The sequence below is a fragment of the Melanaphis sacchari genome, unplaced genomic scaffold (genome assembly GCF_002803265.2).
Source record: "Melanaphis sacchari strain LSU unplaced genomic scaffold, SCAv2.0 Contig261_pilon_pilon, whole genome shotgun sequence".
In the NCBI taxonomy this organism is placed as follows: domain Eukaryota; kingdom Metazoa; phylum Arthropoda; class Insecta; order Hemiptera; family Aphididae; genus Melanaphis; species Melanaphis sacchari.
The window spans coordinates 619,556-645,828 of NW_020271135.1; the positions used below are offsets into that span (position 1 = coordinate 619,556).

A 26,273-nucleotide genomic window follows, 5' to 3' on the forward strand; every position below is an offset into this window, starting at 1 on the left:
TTGTATATGAGGTGACTTTATCATACGCATTAGAGCAAAAAACCTAAATTTATTTTGTAAAATATTTTTTACGACTGTTCGTTTATACATGATAGGTATATGTTATTTGTTTACATATATATCATGTTATATTATTATATGTTCGACAATTTTCCAGTGAAATATAAATCGCCACTACGTTAAACAATGGAGATAAATAATATATTTTCTGTATTTCGTTTATCAGTATTATTTTGTTGGATACGTATCGGCCGATTTCCATTATTCTCTTCTAACGTCGTTTAGAGAGTATTGAGTAATTTTTTGTCAAGAAAGATTTAATATGGACATATTGGCGGATTTTGAGAGTTAGGATCTTCGCCCCACCGCTCAAACAGCTAAATTTCTATCGAATAAAATACTAAAATATAATTGGTTTGAACATGTTAATAATTATTAGATATGATAAATTAAAATAAAACCTTATATATTACAGAATATGCAAAGTTATCGATAGTGTTATTATTTATTAGTGTTTGTTTTAGTATTTTCATAGCATACCTTACAACCTATATAATATGTTTATTATATAGAAATTTATAAATTATTTTAATTATTAATATTATGTAAAACAGTGTAATGTGTCATATAGATAATATTAAATTATGTATGTTTGTCTACATTTTCAATTAGAAATATTTTTTTATCAAGACACCACAGAATTCAATCCTAGATATGTCACTGCACAGACATGCCATATTAACGGTCGATTGTGTTTCTCGATAGAATTTAATTTGAAACTTATTCCGGTACTCAAGTAGTTACTTGTTAGCTTATTTGTCATGTGCGCATTATAAGTATGTAGCTTTTCATGTATCTATTATAAATTTCTACCTAATAAATCGTTCACACTAGATATTGGTATTTTGTATGACATTAAGAGGATATATTATTTAAAGCACATAACCGTCAGACATTAGGGTTTACCTAAATTTATCAGGCATTTTGAAATAACGATAATGCTATTTGATTACTTAGTGGAGATTTATTAATATCTATTTAATTATTATGGTTTGATTGGTTTTTCGGAAATTCGGTTAGTATAATAATAATTTATTTCAATGATGTTGTTATAGGTATCCAGTGCGTATTCTAAGGTCTCTATTTGTATCAACAAGTTTATCTTTGTATTACAATATTAATATTATGATTTTTTAATTCCTACAGAGGCGGGTATTAGAGTATTTATAATATTATATACCATGATATAATATACACATATCGATAGTTTAAATTTGAATCGAAACCTTGTTACCACCGTAAAATTACATTATAATTAGTATTATCCACTTTACAAATTTTTGTCGTAAACAAAGACTCATAGCTGTGACCGATTGCAAGTATTCCGTTATACATATCTATTATAATTTATAATATTATATAAGTCTAAATGTTTAATTTTGTTTTGAATTTATTCTAATATTAACAACTGAATATTCTGTGCGTGTCTTATATTTCTATTGTACATCGATAAAAGCATAAAAGCAAATAATTAATATTAATAGACAGATAAGATAAGTTGTAAAGTCGGCGTTATTTTTTTCGTTCTGTTTGGCACTGGAATAGGTTAAGTATAAAACAAAATATAAAAAATAGTATCCGTTTTGCGTAGGTAAACAATTTACCATTTGAAAAACAATATATTATTTTCTCATAATTAATTTAGGTATGTATGTGATATGCATATAAACTTGAAATTTAATAGGTATTTTATATGTTCTATATTAAACAAAAGTAATAATTTTCAACCATTTTTGTATTAATTAATATAATTATCAAACTTAAACTTGTTAACACACTGAAACATGCTTGCATGAATAATTAAGGTTCATGTTATTGTAAATATTTACAATAATACAGTTTGCACCTACCTATACATTATATAGTAAATAGTATTTATAGTATATTATTATAGTATTTTATAGTATTATTATTTTCTAAAACTCTTAAAAAAAAATATTAAATATAATAATATACATTATAAAATCAGTAAATAAATTAAAAATATTTCTGATTTATTAGTTAATAATAGCATTCCATAGTTTTTATCTGAGTGTTATAATAATATGTTCAATATTCATAGTAGAGTAGAATATTTTCAAAATATCATGCAGTCTCTCGTGTTTGATATTTGAATAGTATTACACCTAAATATTATACATCATACACATACCTGTCTAATATCAGCTAGGTTTATAATTTTAATGTAAGACTTATTTAACTTTAAAATTATATAGCTCGTAATTAAGAAATGTTTAACTTGTAAGACACAGAAACGATTTACCTAATTAAAGAATACAAATGATAAAATATTATAATATTATGTTGTATAATATTTGGTCGATGTGTTATATAAAATTAATGACTTGATTTAATTTCGGTCTGCAGATGTAGTGCTCAACCTAAAACCCGTAAACATACTTCTGGATATTATAATTTCTTAAAATGTTAACCTTTACAAATATTGTTCATAATTCATTACACTAAATACAAATATATATTTATGAACATGTGGTTATTATTAAAAAAAAAAACCAAACTAAAAAAAGCGAATCACGCGTGGAGTAAAATTTATATAAATATAGATAATCTCATCCAAAATATATTACTAGAGCCTCTATTGGTATGTAAACGTAGTTTTATCTATCTTTATTTTTAAATGAAGGGAAATGTTATCAACTGTATACAAAAATATAATTTTTTTTTGTATACGTACAGGTGGCGGAGTCGAAAGCGGATTGTTTTGAGATGGACTACGTATAAAAACTGCACAATGTTGACTGATTATCATAAGCAAGGTTTGTTAAAGTTTAAGTATAAAAAGGTAAATCTGTAACGATTACGCATCAATCAAATTTTTCTTTACGGGAATTACTATTTTTGACGTGACCACATTTTTCAGAAATGACATATGCATTGGAGCTTTGGACTACTAAAATAATAAGGGTGTGTTTATAATATAAAACAGACTTTGAAGAAACACATTCTGTCACTATTATTTAGATATAGAAAAGCAGACGGACACGAAAAAGTTATTCACGTACGCATAGTATGTAGATCGTTATAGCAAATAATTTGATTTACTGTAAGTACCGATCACGTGACTAGATGCTCCACTTTATTTATAGTATATTAGGACGCGATAAATAAACTCCAACAATATCCAAAAGACATACGAGTTATCTTTTAATGTACACAGTCGTCATCGTTGTCGTTAATTCGTTAATTTGCTATTATCGCCTGGTAATTTCGCTAGAAATTGTGTTTTTCGCCTCTGCAGAGTCTCAAGGGGGTGGTTTGAGATAAATGTCGTGTGCATCGCGCGTGTGCAGCAAAATCGTTACATAGTTGTAGCAGCGGAGCCAGTGGAAAACGGGTGAGGGGGATGAAAAATCGTACCGATTTATCAGCCGAATATATGAGCGGTCAAATCGACCGTGCAGATATGGAGCGTGGCAATGGAAGGCCGGAAGTCCGAAAGTCGTTGTTTCGCCGTTTATATCGCATTATATATGGCCGCCGCCGGGGTGAATCGAATGATATAATGACAGTTTTCTATATTATATGTATTGGTGTTTATTTGTGTATCTACATTGAGTGGTGTGTGTGTCAATGTGTGTACGCGTTAGTTTATATACGTACTTTTAGTCACTTCGTACACTGTCTCTCGTCCTCCCTGATGACAACTGCGTATGTTATTGACCAAACGTATTCCGAGTTAAAAAAAAAAAGATTATTGTATCGATGTACGTCAAACATAATATAACTGTATACAGTTTAAACAATTAATACTAACTATATATAGTACAACGTATTCGATATTATTATTAATATTGAACTAAGCTCATTCGCGTCATCGAGATGACCTATGCCGGTTCCGTAATACATACTTACACCTGCAGTCTTATAATATTTTTAGAAGTCATTTTAAGGTTATTTTAAACTCAATAAACAATCCTCTGAAAGTATACTATATAGTATGTATATATATTATACGTGTAAGTCTATACACCCAATCGAGTAAACAAATATGTTTATTTAATGCTATTGTTTATGATATTTTACTTATACATTGCGTATACTGAACTAAAATTCTACGATTTTTTTTTTCACCTAGTGTATTTTACCAAAGCCATGATTTTCAGAATATTATTGATCAGCAAGTCTATGCTATAAATTATTAATCAAATCGCGAAATGCAATGCAGATATCTTACATTTTTTAAGACATTCGAGTTCAAACAAATAACGATTTTTTGTATTTTTTTTTGTCTGTATTACTGTTTTATATTGTAATAATAATAATAATAATAATAATAATAATAAAAAAAAATGACTTTGATTCAATAAAGAATTTGATCAATTTAATGCAATCCGTCGTTGCGATTTTTTAGAGTATACATTTTTTAAAAGAAAAGAATACACTTTAAATTGAAAGTAATATATTATATATATTAAATTATAATCTATATACAATGCGATGTGAGATCATAATAACTAACAATTTAGTTGAGTTTGAACAAACGCGCTTAAGGTTTTATGTATTGTTAGCTTCTTAGAGTGCTGTGGCCACAATGTACATACTTATTTTTGTGTCCTCTTACTAATGATGTAGGTATGCTATTGGATCATAAATTATCATCAGGTAGTGATATAAAATTTAGTATACCATAAATTAGTTCAAATAAAAAATGTAGACTTTCTATATATAGTTAAAAATTTGCGTTTGAAAATCTCTAGTACATAGCAAACGTCAGTTTGTGGATAGTTAATATTTTTGTTTCAAGAAAATCTACTGTATAATTGTGTATAAATTATACACTACAGGCAAATTTATTTCTGATCAGAAAATGAATGTAGTTTTTATCTCTTGTTCGGAGACGATGAACGTAGCAATTTCCTCGCATAATACGGGAGAAAAAAAGGAGTATACTTACAATTATCGTTAAAATATTTATTCATATATAATCAATGAGCTCTCAACTACAGTGCCTAGTTTCAATATTGTTATTTATTACGAGAAAAAATTATTGGATTAAATTTTCACTACGCTGTCTCGACAGTTTCTCAACAACGACTGCGTATAATACGAGATTGGCAAATTAATGTTATTATTATTTTTTTTGTAATTAAATAAAAAATATACGCTATAAACTTTTTTGAGTGTATTTTTAGATATTACTGTCCACCAGATCTTTGAATCTCCGTGCGCCACAACGATAATATGAAAAGAAGGAAAAAACTTCAGTGAACGAGGCAATTAAAACTGAATAAAACACGTCCTTATTAAAAAAATAAATATATATATATATATCAAAATAAAATAATTCAATTTTTATTCATTTTGTGTATATGATAATTAATAACTCATGTCATCGGATTATTGAGATTGGTAGTAGTTTTTCGTTTCATCTAAATGATTTTTTTCCACACGACTGCGTGATTGCGTTAATTTTTTAAATCGATGATCAAACATATGCATAATTAAATATTAATTGATTGTATGTAGATATACATGATATGCATTTTACGTATTATTTATTTATTTTATTTCCATTAATTGGTTTATTTTTATTTTAACGAATTTTTAGTTTACAAGTTAATGCATATTTTTCATTTGGACCATTATTTTATATAAAGTAGTATTTGTGATTTCATTTACTTAGCACGTGCGTACGTTTGCGGTAAAATAATTAATTGTATGATAAAAGTAGATTTGTATTCTCCGTAATTAACGTGTACAAAAATAATATTATGATAATATTATACTGTTCTATTGAAAATGGTTTGTGCCTGCTGTATTGTAAGTTAAAATTTCACGCATGTTGTATTTTAATAACTCACAAACTCATAATAGTCACATTTGAAAAATAAATAAATTTATATATATATATATATATATATATATATGTATAGTATATATGTTTGTTTAGAATGTGATTAAAAGTTATACGTTGGATTATGTTAAAAAGGTAGAAATGCGCAAGTGCGGGTAGTGAACGAAATAACTGGAGTAGCAAGACTACAGACTACGGTTGCAGCGGTGAGCGTCGAGATCGGGACGAGGGAGACACTCACCATATAAAGTTTTCTTCTTTCGTTAGTGTATAATATTATGTGTACACTATACATATATTGGCGACCATAAACCATATCTGTACAACAGATCTCGTGCCGTGTTTCACGCTGACGATACATTTCGGGTAAATCCATCTACACGGGGGCAACAATAATGGTTATTGTTGTAAGTGGGATCAAGAAATTATTACGTTAAACTAGCTATATAATACGAAATAATAATAATTGTTATATATTAATTAAATACAGCATAAACGCACGCACAAAAGTACAGTTCTGTAATAAAGGTTTGTTATACTAAATGCGCTGAATAAATAAATTACGATTAATGTTTTGTAATTTTAGAAATAATTTTTAACCTTTGAACATGTAATGTACTATCAGTTATTATACTGCAGATGTAAAATAATTTTTCTGAGAAAAAGTTTGAGTTGAAAATTAATTGAAAAATATTAGTGCTAGTTAGAAGAGATGGTTTAATCAGAATATTTGAATGTCAAAGAGTTATTGTTTTTCTTGTTGAAAAGATTGAGTTTTAAATTCCAAAGATGTTGCAGTACGAATACATTGATGATAGTTTGAAATTCGTGGCATATAGTGGGAATGAACCGTACATTTTTCTCTTTAGGAAAAAATTGGTTTTTCCGGGGGGGGGGGGGGGTTGAGATTCAAATTTTAAAATTGCTATGCACATTTTTGTAAATGCATTGTAATATATTGGGCTGCAATGAAACGGAAACTTGATACTTCTCAGTTAAAATTAGGTTTTTTTTTTTGAGAGAGAGAGAGAGTGATAGAGAGAGAGTGGTATTGAGCATTTCAAAATTGGTGGTGCAAACTCGTAAATCATTTCAGTTGCAAGACATTGGAAGTAATGTAAAATCTATATAGTTTAAAGTGGGGGTGCCAAATTCATGGCTATCGAAATAGGCATATAATTTATGTTTTTTTTTTTATATTTTATATGTTTGTATGTTTTCAATTCAAGATAATATTAATATGATCGATTATTAAAGATTTATTATGTGATTACATCGTTTTTGACTTGTTCAATTTAGAACAATAATTTTTTTTTAAATAATAATTCAATTTAATAATTTCTTAGTTATAATTTAAATTATAAACATAATATTTAAAAGTGACAACGATATGGGGTTTCATGGAGTAAAAAAAAATACAGAGATGGAAATAAAATCGAAATTTAATTTAATTTTGGTATGCTTGTTACGTGGATAAATGGTTTTATTTAAAAAAATAAATTCACGGAGTACATTAAATATAGGTGCACACTTATAATAAACTTCAAATCAAAATTATCAATTTATTAAATTTTTTGAAATAAATAACTAATAAATTCTACTTATTAATTTTTTGTCATTTTACGTAACTGTAAAATGTCAATAAAAGAGAGCAGTTCTGAATTTTGAAAAATAAAATACATCATTATTATATTTAATTATAATTTATAATACTAGATGAGTTATAGTATATTATGTCTGTTGAATTACGATTTAAAAAGTTTTATCACTTACCTACCTCAAATAATATATATTTTGATTTCGGAACGTCAGATAAATGTTGAAACCATATAGAACATCGTTTTTGTAAAGCTTTACCCATTTTTTAAATTTATGTATTTATTTATTTTTATTAAATAAAATTATCAACATCACAGGTTATTAACTATAAAGTATTTAAGATATAAATAAATAAATAAATATAGAAAAATACCGTTTATGTTGGTTTTTAAAGATTAGGATATTAGATTTATATGTAAAATCTAAGAAATTATATTTTATAATATGGATTTTATTTAAGAATTTGATAATTTTGTGGCATTGTTTTCGTCGAGAGCTTGTTCAACATTCGTTTGTAAAGAGAGATCTGTTCATATGTTTTGGTCCTTCATAATTCATATACTTTTGAATTATGATTTGAATAGAAAGGTCAGTTTGAGATCTATCACATATGGTTGGAGGATTTTTGCTGGTGAGTAAAGAGTGAGTGTCCAAAGGTTTCTAGTTTTTATAATGAAACTTCCTGTTGTCTGCTGTGGAGGCGAGGAAAAACCATTTTTTGTATTTTTCTTAAGTTTTTTAAGTTGATTAGTAAGAGGAATGGTGTTTCAATAATTCTAAACTTATATATTTTGATTTTTAAATGTATTTATTTACAATAAATGTATTAAATAAAAGGGTTGATAATTAATAGAATAAAAGTAAAAATTAGTGTAATATAAAAACACCATATGGATATGGTGACGCTGACCCCCGGACGTCGAACATACAATATACTTTACACTTTTGTCGATCACAACATATTTAACTTGATACATACAAATTAACTACACGTGGTTAACACAACATATAAATATTAAATAAATTGTTATCCTAACGGCGTTATTGGTTAAGTAGCGCGTTTCAATTATGAGGACGTTATGTGAGGCGGAAGTTTAATTTACGGGAAATGGCCCGGAGTTAAATCCGGACCAAGCTCGGCCGGATATGAAAGACAATTGCACACACGTTGTATACTACAATAAATACCGCTATATCATCAGCGCTTCGACGAGCCCGCGACGACGTTATCACGACTATACTCTAATCTGCGCCGATAACTTGATAGTATTATATAGTATATATTACACAAGACTATCTAAGCTCCCAGCTGCTGTATGTTATTTGTCTCAGTAGATGTTTACGTATTTTCCCTGTTTTTCTTTCGTCGCAGTGATTTTTCACGTAAACATAATAACTTAAAACTAAGACATGCACAAATCGTGTGTATAGTCTATCACAATATCGAGTGTATTTCGTACAAATAAATATTGTAATATTATTTTTTAGAAATTCAGATTAATGCTTCAAATTAGTAAATTACCACGTGCAAATAGTAAAATAAATCATTTATTCAATTGGGTAGTGATTATATTTCTATAGATTAAACCCACGCATTGCAACCAGTTGTTAAAATATGATCACATAAATATATTTTTATATTTTTCTTTTAAGACACTACTAATTGTAGTCTACTCTAGTATATTTTTATACACAATATTTTTAGGTTGTACGATTCGGCTTAGTACGTACACATTTTCTCGTTTATAGTATTTTTAAAATAAAAATAATGTTTTCTTTATGTTTTTGGTATGGACCAGTAGCGGCTGTATTGTACTGCTCGTGAGTTATTACGAAAAACAATAGACCATATTATAGTGTAGTAATAACATTTTATAGCTATAACATTATTATTATTATTTCATACTTTAAAGTACCCGGCGACATTGTTATCGTGGTGTGTTTCAATGTTTGGTTGATGGCTGACAACAAATCGATTCATGTAGTGAAATTGCCTACACGTTGGTTGGAAAACTATAAAAATATTTTATCGTTCGGCGTAAGTATTATGATTCACCAACCAACAACCACAAAGACTTGTTATCTGACGGTCGTACCTGGCGTTAAGTTTATAATAGTAATAATAATACAAAATATTCAAACGAGGAATGTCTATATAAACACATGAATGCGTATCGATTACCATTTTCATATTATTATATTGATTTTTTTTTTTATATATTTCACTATTTCAGAGACAGTGTATTTGTTGTGATTAATTCACTATGCCTTGTGTAACGATATACGGCCATTTATTTTTTATTTTTTTGTAAGTTTTTTTGGAATTCATAAAAAAAAGTCGTTCAACAGCCTAATAATTGGATATACCACGTAAAATATATCAAATGACAAAATGTACAATTTTATTTGAAACATTGCACGTGATACGAATGAAAAATTGCAGGAAAGGTGTCGTCATTAGGTCTCTTGAATTATTTATTGCCAATAATTGACGTTTTTCTAAAATTTTGTTCACCAAACAATTTTAGCTTAGCATAAATATGTTGTTAGAATTTTGAAACTCATATTTGTATTCATTAACGTTAATTTCTTTAATGTTCGTAATACGATAAAATGCATAAACCGAAATTTAGACAACATTAATGATTAATTTTATCAAACTGTAGATGAGATTTCAAATTGTATGGTTGATGTTCTTTGTATTTTACTATACATTTGATGTTTTGATATTAATGGGATTATTGTGAGGGATTTATCTTAAGCTAGTATAAGGATAAGTACTTAGAATTAAAATTATTAAACTGTTAATTATGCCGTAATGAAAATATTGAAAATTAACCAGTATCTTACTGTATTTATAGAGTAGGTACTTATCATTATGTTAAAAATATTGAAAAACAAAAATTAAACTAAATTACGTTTCTAGGTATATAATGAAATAAAACGTTGTAAAATATTTTAATTTTGAATGATTCATTTGTGAATACGATATTAAAAATATGTAGAATATGTTTAATACCAATTTAAAATAATTGTAACTGAAAGCATTTCTATTTTTATTTTAAGCTATCTATGTTTGTATTATGAGGGTGTTCATTTATCACAAAACCTTTATTTTTAGTATAGTTTTAAATTTTAACTATAAAAATATTGAATAAAATTGCAAGCTCATCAATGACATTATTGAATTATATATCAACTAACAATTATTATAAGCATATAAGTTTATTAAATCAATTAAAATATTTGGTGACGTTAGCTTATATTAAGACTTTTTTGCATGTTTTCTATAATATACACTTTCCTTATCTGACAATAACTCGCTTATCTTTATTCTTATTTTATTATTGTTATACTTCCTGTTCAAAAAGGTTTTTTTTCATTTTCTTCTCTCAGGTCCCACACCGCACATAAATTTTGGTGGCAAAGTTGGTCTCTCGCTCGTTCGACTATATGCAGACCAGATAAGTTTTATATTTAAAAGCGTATCCGCTGGTGGAATATAGAAGGGCGCACATTTTTTTTTTACCACCACTCTTTTTTCCGAATTTTCCTTATAACATTTGGCTATGATCCCAAAAATAAAATATATCACTTTACGTTGTATTTTTCATCTACACACTCTTTAATACATACAACCGTTACCAATCTCTCACGACATGTCATGTTTTGCACGGTGTTATCATTATAATGTGTATTATTATTACTAAATCGTCGTAGTTATTGTTATTATTATGGTATTTTTAGATAAGATATTACGCTTTTTGAGTTATGATGTATATGGGTATATAGATGCAGGACAAAAATATAGATAGAAAATTACAATAATTAATATTTCATTAAGTTGACGATACAGAATATTTTTGGAATTAGTTTAAAATTTTTGGTAAGCAAACATGATTCATCAAAGGTATTTTTAAAATTTTATTTCCTAATTCTATATATTGACACTGTGTTGATGAAAAATAATTATTTTTAAAGTTATTTAATAGTGAAATGTATCATTAATAATCTGTAAATAAGTGGGATCCGATTTTTAAGTATGTATATAAAATTGTTATAATTCGTGAAAATTTTTATTAAAATTTTTGTTCCATTATAAATAGCATTTATTCATTTTAAATTCAAAGTTTTAAGTTTTAAATTTTAATTGGTACTTTCTTAATAATTGTCATTTTATTATACCAATTGATAAGTCAATAAATTCTATTTACAATACATTATAAAGTTATTTATAATTATAATTAGTATCGTTAAAATTAATACGAAATACACCAAATTGTGGTTGAGTTTAAAAATGTTTGTATATAAAATAATATATTTCTGTGTGTTAACATCAGTATATCATGTATTGCATAAACATTAAATGAGTATAAGAAAATGCAAAAATGTTCTTAAGTTAAAATAACATAGGTATTTAAGTTAAATAATTATACATATATTAATGAAATAATTCTGAGCTATTTTATTAAAAATTAATATAATTTTAAGGTGATGATTAAAAAATACTAATTTAAAAAAATAATGAAAATACATATTTTAAAATTCAATAACATTTTTAATTTATCATTTTCCGTTAAATGTTTAAAATGTTTATTTATTTACGTTGTCTTTTACTTTGTAAAAAAATAAAAGATAAAATATGACCCTATAACTTTTGAAATACCTATTCGAATTTTTTAATTATCATTTAAGGATTCAATTATAAAACATATAAATATTTTATAAAAATAAAATAAAAATAATAAACTTCTAAAAACTGGAAATTAGTTTTAATTTAATTTTTAAGTAATATCATGTTTGGAATCATTGTAAACAACATTTTGCTTTATTTGAGCTATTAAGTACAGATAGAATTTCCTTTGTGATCTAAACTTGATATACATTATATATCAAAAATATTAAATTTGAATACCATTTTACATTATAGATATATTGTAGAGAATTTAATTTAGTGTTGCACAATGGTATAGTTTATAGAAGTATAGTATTCACCTTTCTAATTATTAATGTATGCACATTTTTTCGAACTAAATATGTGGAATACAACTTTTTTTCTTATTTTGTTTTAGTATTACACATATTAAAGATAGATTATTAAATGTATTAACATTTGTAATCCACCAATATATACCAATATTTAATTTAAATATATTAATATTTCTTTCAAATAATTGAAATTATTTTTACTTGTGGATTACACAATATAGAGAATTATATAATAAAACATGTTTAATTTAAAATCTGATATGCCTATGCCTAATTTTCCTAATTTATTAATATTTTGTAATTAGTGCCTAAAAAAAAAAAAATAATAGTTAAAATTTGTATTATAAATTTTTTATTTTCATAATTTATGTTTAATCTGTATTTATTATATTAAAAACAGAGTTACATAATATATAATATAATCTAATTGGTTTGAACTTTATAAGGTGTATCAAAATACTCCAATATACATTACAAATATAATCAAATTGTCATATCTTTCTGGCAAACAGTGAAACTTTGTTCGATTATATTATAATATATGTATAATAATATTTAGTTAAATATTAGTTTATACTTTATATTAATAAAGACCGAACTTTTAACATAATTTTATATAGTGCATAATAAGATATGACTTATGAACGGTCGACGATAGAAAACATTATTTTAACACATAAAGTTGCTTACCATTAAGTATATGAATAGTCACAGCCGCTGATGCAGACGGTGATCCAACCAAGCACGTATAGTTGCCCGAATGTGTTTTCTGTACATGTTTGATTTTCAGAATGGACACGATTGTCGTATAACTAGAATCATTGCTGGTTCTACGTGGTACATAAAACAAACACAACATTATACAGGCGAACAGTGAAAAGACAATAAGAAAAAAATACGCAAAACACTTCTGTGCGTAAAAGATTATTGCAAACTGTTCAATACGTGAGCATAATATTACAATCGTGATCGAATGATTAAATTGACATATATAGGCATGTATTTTAATATAAGTATGAGGTTTTTATAATTTAAATTTTTATTCTGAGTGATAGTGGTTTCTGTGTATTATTTAAATTACGAATAATAAATAGAACAGTATTTTATATTTTATTTTTTAAGTTATCGGCATGGTTTTTATTATCTACAACTGTTATTTAAAAGTAAGATTTTCTTAAATCGGACTATACTTTTTAATTATTTTACCTAAAAATAACAATTATTTTTTTAAATAAAACTGATTATTCTTTCAGGTGTTTTTGGTGTTGTTATACAACAATTTTCAATTTTTAACGTAGTATTAATTTATTATGCAAGTAACGTTAAAAACTACACATACTAGTATAGTAATACATATGTGAATTATAATAAATTTGTTAATAATGTATTATATATTCAGATATATTAAAGGTTAAAACAAAAGTCAACAGCTTCGGTATAGAACATAAGAATATAAAGAGGTGGTACCAAGGAAGAAATAGTCCATTTAGAAAATTGGATTTGCCGGAAGTGGATGGTTTTCTTGTATTATCTTAGTCGTATTATTTTTTTTTCATTTATAATACACACAAAGAGAGAAATAAAGTGTATGTATGTATTAAAGAAAAAACGGAAATAACCGTGAGATCTCACACGGGCGTTTTACCGGAAGACAGCCGTTTGCACAGACTCTTGTCATCCGTAGTAAGCGTTCTTAAAGTATTTGATTAACGCTGTTCCGGCAGTCAACGAGTTTGAGCTTTGTTTTTACGACCACCAAGAACGTCAATTTAAATTCAATAGTTTAGAACTACCGCTTAAATAAAGGAATCTACTTCTAAACAAATAAGACGGGTAATTATTTATAACTATAAACAATAGTTTTAAAGGAATTATATAATATAACGATATATTATTAAAATTTTATTTTGAATCATTTGTATGTATTTCCAAAACCTGTCACAAAAAATACATTTGAGAATCGAGTATAATATAAAATTCATAACCTTTGCTTTGTATAACAGTTTATTAATTTATGTAAATCGTTTACATATTTTTTACCACGAAATAATTATTTGTTTTTAATAAACAAATTTTTATTTTATTTATGTTAATTTTATTCTCGCTTCACATAAACAAACAATTTTATTCGATATAATTAACTGATTTAAAGGCTTTTTAAATTATAGTTGTCACGTAAATTATTAAAATATGTAGAAAGTGAGTTTAATATTGTATTATAGTATGACTAGTGTGTTTGTTAAAGTTCTATAATGTGCGTTTAACCTTATAAATAACTTTGATCACAATTTAAATGAATCATTGAAAGTGCTATTTATTATGTGAAAACTTCGTAGCTCGGATAAATGTCTACGTTTATTATGATTAAATATATTTGATGTCGCAATAGCTAAGAAAATACAAGAAACGAATTCAAATTAAATTTTATAAAGATTAATGCTGACTGCTTTTTAATGTTTCAATTTTTTTTTTTTTTATTTAGATATACACTTTACAGTTATAATTTAAATATAAAAATTAATTTTTATAAATTTACAATACTTAAAAGTTTAAAATATTTGCATATTTTATGTAAATAACAAAAAAAATTAATTTAAAAATAAAATAAATATATTCCTATAAATATCATAAAACGGTTATATAATAAATGTAATTACGCATAAAAATATGAAAAATATAAAATAATAAATTGTATAACATTGATTATGCCAAGTAGTGTTTTCAAAATATATATTTTAATTAGGTGTTACTTAAAGTTCTAACGAGTAAACTCCTATCACATACTGATGTTCTAATCACTAAACTATCAACGAATCCATCACGATGAAAACTAATAAGGAAATTATGTTAAAACTTTTGGTTTTAGCATCTCTCAATAATTAATATACATGCTCGATGTTATCACTGGATAATTTACCAATTTATATTATTCACCGCTTATCAAATCTGATTGTTATACAAAAATATTGTATAGATTGTAGATTTTTTATTTAGTAATTAAAAAAAAAGTTCTAATGGAAATTAAGAATACTATATTTAATTTCAATTATCAACATGTATACAACCATTGTAAGCAAAAACGCTGTAAGTTTCTCCCCCCCCCCCAAAAAAAAAAAAAAAAAATGAGGTGATTATAAATAAATAATTGTGTAGATAAATATTCCGTATATTTGAAATACTTATTACTCCAAAAATATAATACAAGAAATAATCAAATAACTAAAACGCCGTAAATCATAGAAAAATTAGTGGGTACTGGGTACTAACACCGTAAGTGTATTGTTGAGGATACGGCATTTTATTTTAATCCATAGTAAAAATTATAATTATAAAAATGTTTTGGGAAAGTATTCCAACATTGACTTTCAAAGTTTTACTTTATGAATTCTTTAAAAATAATTATGTATCTATAAATTTAATAATTAAAATGTATAAATAATTTTATAATATTAGAAATTGTAACTTACTGCGTTATTGCTTAGGAACAAAGTATCAGAAATTTTTACTAATACTAAAGTGCAACGTGAAAAGTAAAATATCTTGTTGAAAATTCATTTAATCATGTATTTTATTATTATTTCATGGTATTTGTCTGGTAAAATTATATAGGAACACATACACCATATTTAAATAATTACAACATACAAGATGTTATGTGTTTAAGGAAATGCAAAATACAAAAACATGTTTTTTTCAAAGTCGTTCTACGGTGACTTACAGCGTTTTTGCTTAGGTTAGCAGTGTATGTAATAAGTATGATACAACGTATTATATATTAATAAAAATGTTTTCATTATATACTTAACTAGATAATCTAAAATAAATAGTAAGTAGAATACTTATTACTGTATTCACTTCTAATTCGAATAGTTAATTTGACGTTCTACTGATCTTTTAATTTTTATTTATTTTATCTTTTTTCTTTTTTTTTCAGAATCAATAAAATATATTTATTTATATAAAACACTTATGGCTTAGTAATTCAAATTTTGTTTGGCTCGTAAATTAAAAATGTATAATATTGAAGATTCCCGTAAGCAAATAAAAAGTATTTAATAACGAATATGAAATGGATTTACCTTTCGGTGATTCCGGTCGAAATCGTTTGAGGTCCCTTGTACCACGATACTTTAGACCCGTTGTTGCTACCAGCGTGGACGACTTTGCACACGATCTCTAGAGTGCTACCAGTCTTGTAGAAAACGTCACTACCGCCTCTTGTCACATCACCGGTACCGGTTACTGACATGCGTACCGTAGGCACTGTGGACAAACATAATTCTATAAATTAAACAGCTAGATAAAGTCGGTAAGGAATGTTGTAATGTTTTTATTAGTGGAGCTTTTAAGATGGAACAGGGCGGAAGAGAGACACAGAAGTTAGTTGAGGGACGAAAGATACGATACGATTCATTAAAGAATTATTTGTATAAAACCCCTGGAAATCAATTTTTTTTTTTATACTATTAATGTAACCTTTGAAAAGACTCAATAGAGGCGTCAAGCCACTGCAAGTAATCGGGGTAAACTTTATAGTATTATGTACTCTGGTAACTGGAAAACCGCGTTTGCCTAAATGATATAAGCGCGTACAGCATATGTTAACGAAAAAGGGTACATACCGGTCGGATAGTACGACAGTATATGTATATACGTGTATGTGTAGAGAATAAGCCTTTATTGGATCTCAGTGGAGGCGGCGGCTGACGCCGTTTCCAAACGACTGGTTTGGGAATATTCTAGGAGGTCACTCGTTTCCCGCATAAACGAGACCCAGGGGAAAATGAAAGGACCGAATTTAATATGCGCCTCTGGAATTATGTGTATACATATTATGTACATACATGCGTATATATATATATATATATATATGTATTTTGTTTCAATTGGCGACACCATAACCTTTTGTCATAACCTTGAAATATGCAACCAACGTTGTAACCATTTCAAATATAAAGAAATACGTTTTAATTAAAAAAAAAGACAAAACAAATCATACATCTTAATGTGGTTATGAGCTGGTAAACAAAGTACAGTACACCTGTTTATTATAATATTTTATGAAATATAGCTATAGCGTTACTGTTAGTTTTTATGAACAGAGTAAATATTTATAACCCAAACGCATTATTATGTTTAAGCAATTTTTTTCTTCCAGTTTTAGAAACTTTTTTTCTTATAACTGAAAATATGAAATACATTTTTAAAATTATATTTATTTTTAAATTATTTTAAACTTTTGAATAAAAATATAAATTATCAATTAAATTTTGTTTAATAGTTTTATGATTTTTCTTTAGACAGTTACAGTTTAGACCTGTAGAATATTTAAAAAACTATATTTGATATACCGTAACAAATATCGTTGAATTGAATGTTCTTATTATCCTTAAAGATTATTTTGAAGTGAATTCTTTATGTTATTTATAAATCAAAGAATCTTAATTACTATAAGTATTTTATATATAAATAATTGTTGATAATTAAAAGTTAGCATAGCAGGAAAAAATGTTTAAATTCAAAAATTCTATTTGTATGGCATGAAATAAGAAGTATAAAACTATTTAGGAAAATTAAAAAATTGTATTGACTTATAAAAATTTAAAATAGTTTAGTCCATTATTCCTTAAAAAAAAAAAAAAATTAAATATTAATTTTATAATATTTACGAGTAAAGAGTAATAAAGGATCAAATATTTTCTCAGACTATTTGATGACGTACAAGATTTTAATTTTTAAAAAGACAATTTTGTTTTTGATCGTAAATTATATTTAGTTTTATGAATAATTCGTATTACATTAAGTAATCAAAAATATATTGTATATCTATATCTGAAGTTTTCAAGGTTTAGCAACCGGTAAAAATAATAATAGTTTTCTTCATCAGTTAAACTCAGCATCTAGGTACACCTTTTGTATTAAAATTTAAATGGTAACAGCTCGTGAACCACTGATTAAACAATAAAACTTTACAATCAAAAAGTTTTATTTAAAAATATATAATGGTTATATTTTATCAATAAATAAAATAATTAATAAAAAAAAGAATCTTTTTCGTAACAATATTTTCTTTTTTCTTATCATAACTTTAAAAGAAAATCAAATATGTTAATATCATTTATAAATAATTTTGTGTTATATTATACATTGCATTTGATAAAAAGTGCTTGATTTCTATTATTGCATAATTTTATCATATTAATGCAAACAGTGAATTAAATATGGTTAAAATACTAACCACGTTGTCGTTTTTAATAATGAAAACCTTAGACATACGAGTACTATCTTATAACGTTTTTAATTGGTTTTACTTTAATGTGTGGAAAATGGTTTTAATTTTTTTTTCACATTGTTTATTATTAAGTTTATAAAGTTTTTATTCGTTTTATAAACGACACTAAAACACAGTACCATATTTGATAGACTTAAGGGAGAACGAAATCATGAAGTTCGGTATAATAATGCAATTTAGTCAATCAGAGAGTAAAGGCTAAAGTATATATAAGGAGCGGTGCAATATGAATAATTCATCATTGAACATTTTGAACAAAATTATAGAAGTTAAATAATACTTGATAAGAAACATTCTATGCAATTTATTTACAGTAAGTTGATTTCTTTCTTTTATCAAGGAAATATATTATTGTAGAAGAATTTATGAGCTTAAATAGACCAATCTAAATTTTTGATTTTCTCGGATTTAGAGATTATTAATTCCATATTTTTAATGACATACTAGTATTTAACGTTGACAAAACTAACATTAAACTATTAAAATTATTAAAAGATTTACATCAAATCATGTATACCAAAAACATTATTAAATGTGAATATTCAAATTTTTTTAAGAAGTGTGAAAAATATACCTATCTCATATTATATAATTAAATGAATTAAAATTAATAATATGATGTTAACATTATCTATAAGAATAAAATTAGCGTATAAAGAATAGGTCACAGATATATTGTGGGCTAGTTCAAATAAATATTAAATGTTTAAAATTATGTTTAAAGAGCCTATCAGCTATATTGTTGAAACCCTTACAAGTATCTAACAAAAATGGTACAAAAACAAATGGACCACTGTAGGGGATAATATAAAAATAAAATTTTATGAGAATGAATTAAATCTTAACACAAAATATATAAACGTAACCTTTTATTAAAATATTATTTCTATATTTAAATCTGACTTAATATATATCAAAATTTATTAGTACTGTTTTTAATGACCAGCGATACTGAACTTTTGTTAAGTGATGACTTCTAAATTAGGTATTTACTCAGTTTTTTATGACATTTATAAGTATTTTTCACGTTTACACGTAAAAATAATATTATGTGTTAGCGACCTTAAACAATTACTAATTAGTTGTCAACTCTCTAGATTGAGAATTACTGATATAGATGGAAAAGATTGGATTTATATTAAACAGCTTAACTTCTAAATTTATTAACAATAATATTATAGATCACAATATAAACAAAAAACTAAATTTATAAAATAATTGATTTAAATACTAATTTGTATTTGCAGATACAACATGATATTTGTATAAAAATATAGCACAGGGTTTTCATATACAAAATATTATTGTGAACCACCCACTGTCACTGCATATTGACGAAACGAGTAAAAACAGAGTTAAATCGATGGGATAAAACAATACGTCGGCATGACAATAGTAGGTAATACTTAAAGTTATAACAATAATAAATGCACAATTGGTGATGTTAAAGAAACAATGGTTATATGATGGGTCTCGTGTTCCCCTGTACGCTGCCTCACCTTCGCGTACATTAGCTTTGTAAATAAACGTCTTGTGAAGAAGAGTGCTCACAGTGACAGTGATCGGTAAAGCTGGGTACTGGACACCCTACAATATAATTTAGAGTCTAGACTACTTTTGTGCGCAAACTGAAACAGTTATATAATACAGCTAAATCAATTTTTTCTTGAGAGACAGATTCATGGAAATATAATATAGAGTATTATAATAATAATTATATCTATATAATATTTACATATTATGTAGATTCAGTTAATTTTAAAACTACAAAATATTTATTATAATGTTCAGGAATTTGTCAATGTATAAATACAAATAATTAATGCCACAAACGATAAATCATACAGTGACGACAACATATTTTTCGTTCAATTATTTTTGTCTTTTAGTATTTTTAAGATTTAAATTCTCTGTGAATAAGATAAAAAGTCTATGCAAACATATTTTAAACATTATATAAAAAAAAATTTAAAAATCACATTTTTTTAAAAAAACTTTTGCAAACATTTTTATATTCAATCGTCATTATTTTAATGGTCTTATAAAGTCATTATAAAGGCATTCTGGGATAGTGTTTGGTCATAAGTCGTGCACTAGTATAAATAGAGGTATAGGGTGAGACAGAGATGGGAAGAATTGCTTAACTCATAGTGAATTTTATATGATTTTACCGGTATAAAAAATATCCATATTTACAAATTATTGTGTTTGTTTAGGTACATACGTTATGATAAAGCCCTTGTATGTGAAAACATTGAAAAAGTAATGGTCTTAACCGACTTAACCACTACGTTAATTATTTTTAACGCATATCTAACGCATCGTGCTTTTAAAGATGTCATTTAATATGTATCTTATGAAGACAACGACAGCGTTACTAAGATTAAAAGCCGATTTTCCGATGGAGTGAGAGGCGTTTTTTTATGATGGTCGCTAGTAGAGGTTTTGTACGGCCGAGAGTAAACAATAATTGTTTTATTGAGGTTTTCGGTCTCCTCGTTTTCCCCAGTATGTATATTATACCAGCTATTACGCCATCACCGATACAATATTGATAAACACGACATTATACGCTTTCGAGTTGACCGAACATATATTTTATATTTAAAACGTGATCGACCGACGGTTGGTTTTATATCATAGTATTTAATCACATAAAATGAATTCGGAAACAGATGGCATGACCGCTAATAATATTAACACGTACGTACTTATCATATTATTTAATATGATATTATAATGAAATCATAGTATTATCGACGAGACGGGTTGGACTCAAATCACAACTACATCGAATTCTATACAAACGATCTCGAAACGCTATAAATATAAATATTTTATAGCTGATAACTGCATGGCTTTATAATAAATTGTATTATGTTTTTATAGTTTATTGTTCTCGTTTTTAGATATATTTAATAACGGCCTGATAATAAAATACGTTTAAACGTTTTGATTTGCAACTATTGGTATTTTAAATATTAATGACCAGATCGAGTATTAGTTTACAAATTTACTATCTATTTTGCTTCCTACTCTTGTATATTATATTTATGTATACGGGCGAAACGAGAAAAGTTATACAATTTTAAGAACTATTTTCAAATACAAATTATAACTCAATATAATAAAAATATATTGATAAATTATAACAAATTATAATTATGAATAACAACTAAGAATCATATTATTTAATATATCGTTATAGTTAAAAAAAACATTACTATACTTTGCAACATGAAATAAATAGATTTCTGAGAATATTCGTTTTTTAGACATGGTCATAGATAATAAGCTTTCATAAATTCTACATGTCAGTCTGCATCTTGGCACTAAGATAAATAAAATTATGTATTAATTATTAATTATAATATTAATTAAAATATTAATTTATTTATTTAATTAAATATTAATTATATTATTTATTAATTTGTATTTTACTTACTAATAAGTAAAATACAATATATTTTACCGAAAATTTTCATCGGTATTTAATTATTGCTCTATCATTACATTTTTATCTACAATTTTTTTTTAAGATTTTTGTACAAACGATAATCTTAGAAAGTAAGTGTTAAGAACAAACATTACACTACCTACTCAAACAAATAGCAATTTTTAGTGTAAAAAAAAGAAAAAGAAAAAAAGCTTTGTTTTCCGATTAACTTCATAATAATGTTGTACTACTTGTATTGACACATAAAACACAGAAAAATAATTTACTATAAATATATATATATATATTTATGGGATTTTATTGAGTTATTATTGTTATCATCATATAGGTGTCGTAGTTTTTGTAATTGAAATTGATACTATATATTAGCCGAGACTTACGGTAGATGATGATAGTAATGATTGCGAACTTGGTGAAATAAAGTTTGTTGTTCATTAACTACAGAAAATTTAAAGTTATCTTTAAGTATTAAATCTAAAGTTTTAAAATTTGAAATTGAAGTATATAAATTCTAAGACACTAAACTCTAATTCACAATATAACTTTCTGTTAAAAAAATATTTATGGAAAATAAATTTTTTATTTATTTTTTTAATGCAAGAATGTAAGTGACAAAGAAATGTTATTTAAACAAAAGAACAGTACCTTCAGCATAATTTAATTTCAAGTAAAAAAAATATAATATATATATATATATATATAAATATATTAAATATAAAAACAAATGTCTCTATAATTTCCTATTGTAACATTTGAAAGTTATTTTTTTTGTGAAATGTGAATTATGTTTGACATAATAATAACTGTCGATATAATGTTTCATACTCATCGATATGGATTTGTTATATTTCACTTTCAATAATATACTTTATTTAGGTACTTGCATATTATGCAATTTATTTATTTATTTTTGATTATATTTTCCAATTGCCTGTTTTCGGGTAATTTAATAAGATATATATTTTATAAGAAATCACTTATTTATTACCTGTATATTAAAATCATTATACCAACATTTTCTATTGTGAAATAGCTCGGATATATTATAACTTATTGTCATAATATTTTTATTGATGTTCATTTAATGGTGTATTATATATTTATCTAAATCAGTAGGGTATTTATATTTAAGGATTATTTAAATTTTAACTATTTATATTATAGAATATATTTTAATTTATTTTGTTTTTAATATAATGGATTATAACATGAATATAGTTTTTGACATATTAAACTTTATATTTTATATTTTACCTAAAAATAAAAAAATAATATGTTTAAAAAAGGACTTGATTTGGATTTTTAAGACATAATTAAGCGCATTTAATAAATATTTTTTTTAAGTTAATAAAATATTTTAATAATTCAATAAATTAATTTAAAAATTGTATTAGTGGTTTTTATTTTACTATTTAAATAATAATATTACATGCAAAAGAATTAAATTTAAAATATTTTTAAGGTCAATAAAGATTTAGTTTTAGTTTTTAGAATAAATTGTACCTGAATCATTATTTAAAAATGTTTATACTTTTAACTATGTTTATTATATACAATTAATGTTTATAATATATAAAAAAACATAAATAAAATGGTTAGATCAGCGTACAAGCCTTATTATAACTAACTTAACACCTTGCTTACTTAACTGAAGAGTTGCATAGTGTATCAGGTGTAGTGTAATATTAAATAAAAATATGCTGGTAAAAATTGTATGTGTATTATTTATAAAATATTTTAAAAAGAACTTACATTTATAAATTTAAATTTAAAAATGAAATAAATGCTCTAATAGTAGCTATATTGATAACTTTTTTCTATTCTTATGAAACGATAATACTACCAATGGTATTTAATAACGTTTATAAGACATACGTTGAATAAAAGAGTAGATTGTTTAGAGGAAATAATGTGCTGAACAATTTGGAAAGATATTGATATTAAATGATAATGCAATGTCTAAGAGCTCTTGATTTTTTTTCCATTTAATCGTTGCATATTCCTTAAATTGTTTTAATTGTGTGGTTTTGTATGACTTAAAAAATTATCTAATACGAGTAATTTATATATTTTGTTTTATTATAATATACATACCATCGACCCTAAGGTATGTTTTCTTGGTGGTTGGTGGGTGTGTTGCTACTTGACACTCGTACACCCCATCGTCTCTATCAGTTATATAGACGATTTGAAGTCTCCAGTTATTAGGATATCTGAAGCTCAATGATATCCTCTGGTCTGAGCTATGCACTTGACGGCCCACAGTAAGTAGCTGTATATCGTCTGATTTTCGATGAACCCATGTAACCTGTATAAAATATATGAAAAAATACATACTATTGTAAAAACTAAATAGGTACATATTTCGGCAACTTTTAAAGTTTTACTTTATTTACACTTATACAATAAAATTGCCAATTTTAGTTTTTTCCTTAATCTTTGCTAAGAAACATATTATAATTTATTATTAATAATATAAATGATTTATTTAAATAATAAAAAAAATGGTATTTTAAGTAAATTCTCGTTATTTAAATGGTTAAATAGAAAGTAACCTACTTGAAATAATAAGATAAAAATAAAAAAATATGGAAAGTAGGTAACCGTACTGTGCTGTTTAGTAGTGGTCAAGTATATCTCGTAATTAAGCAAATTGCTGTAAGGTATGCGTTGAATATGAAAACAATGATAATTAATTGCATACTAAAAATAATTCTAAGTGCAGAAGTGGTTTGTCGGTTAATATTATATTTTATCAAAACTATATACTGTGATAAATTATTATAATTTATTTTACTATAAGATATAAGTACCATTAATTAATTATAATTGTTTATTTTTTTTTCCTAAGATGATATGATATAAATTATAAATTGGCAAAAGCTTAAAAGTAATCTAATGTTTTATAGAAAATGTTAATATTTAAGAAGAATAAAAAATTCACACAATCTATAATCCCAAAATCATAATTTATCTATAAGTTCAGTCGTGTTTATACTTAAATAATTATCATAATTGGAAAATTTGTATAGTAATAAAAATATAAAATACACTAATACTGATATTCAGTTATCATATTACTAATGATAAATAAAATTATTTTCCAATTAAATTTAATAAATATAAAAAGTTAAATAAATCGTTTTTCTTATGTAAAAATTAACTTGAAAATAAATAGGTACTAAAAATATGTCATAATAGATTCAGATAGGTACATGAATAATTTTCTTCTTAAGTTCTTATTATGTTCTATACGTATTCGGTATAATTATTAGTGATGGTCATTATTTTTTTTTTTTTTTAAAAAGAGATATATTTTTTATCTAATATCTTATATATACGAATAATTTTTAAAATATTGAATAACCCATTGTTTTAATTATTTTATTTTTTATATTTTATTCATTATATCAAATTACTAAATAACGCAGTATACTATCCAATAGCCACCTACTCGTCAATGTACTGAAATTGCCTACACATTGCGCCGACCAGTTAATATAAATATTAAATAAGACTATTAGGTAAATTTAAAAGTATAATTATATTTTACGAAAATTATTTATTTTTTTCTAAAATAAATTAATTATTTGAACTAGTTTATTATTGATATACTTACTATTATTTTTTTCACAGTGAACTTTGAAGGTTTCTTACTATTAATAAAGTAACCAATAGTATAAAAAGATTCACTTAGTTTATACATTTTGCTTATCTTACATACTCAATTATTGTTTGTATTGTTAATAATAACTTTGATTTAATTTTTATGAATATCGTTTGAATATCTGATAAATATAAATACAAAGAAAGTTTGTTACCACTGGTCATTTTAAAGTTTGTAATATTTTTTTATTGACTTGATTTATTACTATTTTATATTTACTATTTTTTAGTATCCAGGTTAAATCTGACTAAGCCAAAATATAAGAAAATTTATTATGATACATTTTTTCTTTTTGGTTAATCCACAGCTATTCTTTTTTTTTTTTTTTTTTTTTTAAGCGTGGCATAAAAGTTTTAATACTTTGTAATAGTATTTGCGAAATAGTTAATTATTA

At 25.0% G+C, this 26,273-nt stretch overlaps 1 protein-coding gene across 1 annotated transcript in view; it reads right to left on the reverse strand.

Moving 5' to 3' along the window:
• LOC112595241 (cell adhesion molecule 3-like) overlaps positions 1-26,273 on the reverse strand; it is a 259,369-nt gene that overhangs the window by 27,842 nt on the left and 205,254 nt on the right. Inside the window, exons 5-7 of the mRNA XM_025340378.1 lie at positions 24,307-24,520; positions 16,543-16,726; positions 13,154-13,293 (exon numbers count right to left, since the gene is read on the reverse strand). Of these exons, the coding sequence (XP_025196163.1) occupies positions 13,154-13,293; positions 16,543-16,726; positions 24,307-24,520 (538 nt within the window). The remainder of the gene's footprint in view (positions 1-13,153; positions 13,294-16,542; positions 16,727-24,306; positions 24,521-26,273) is intronic.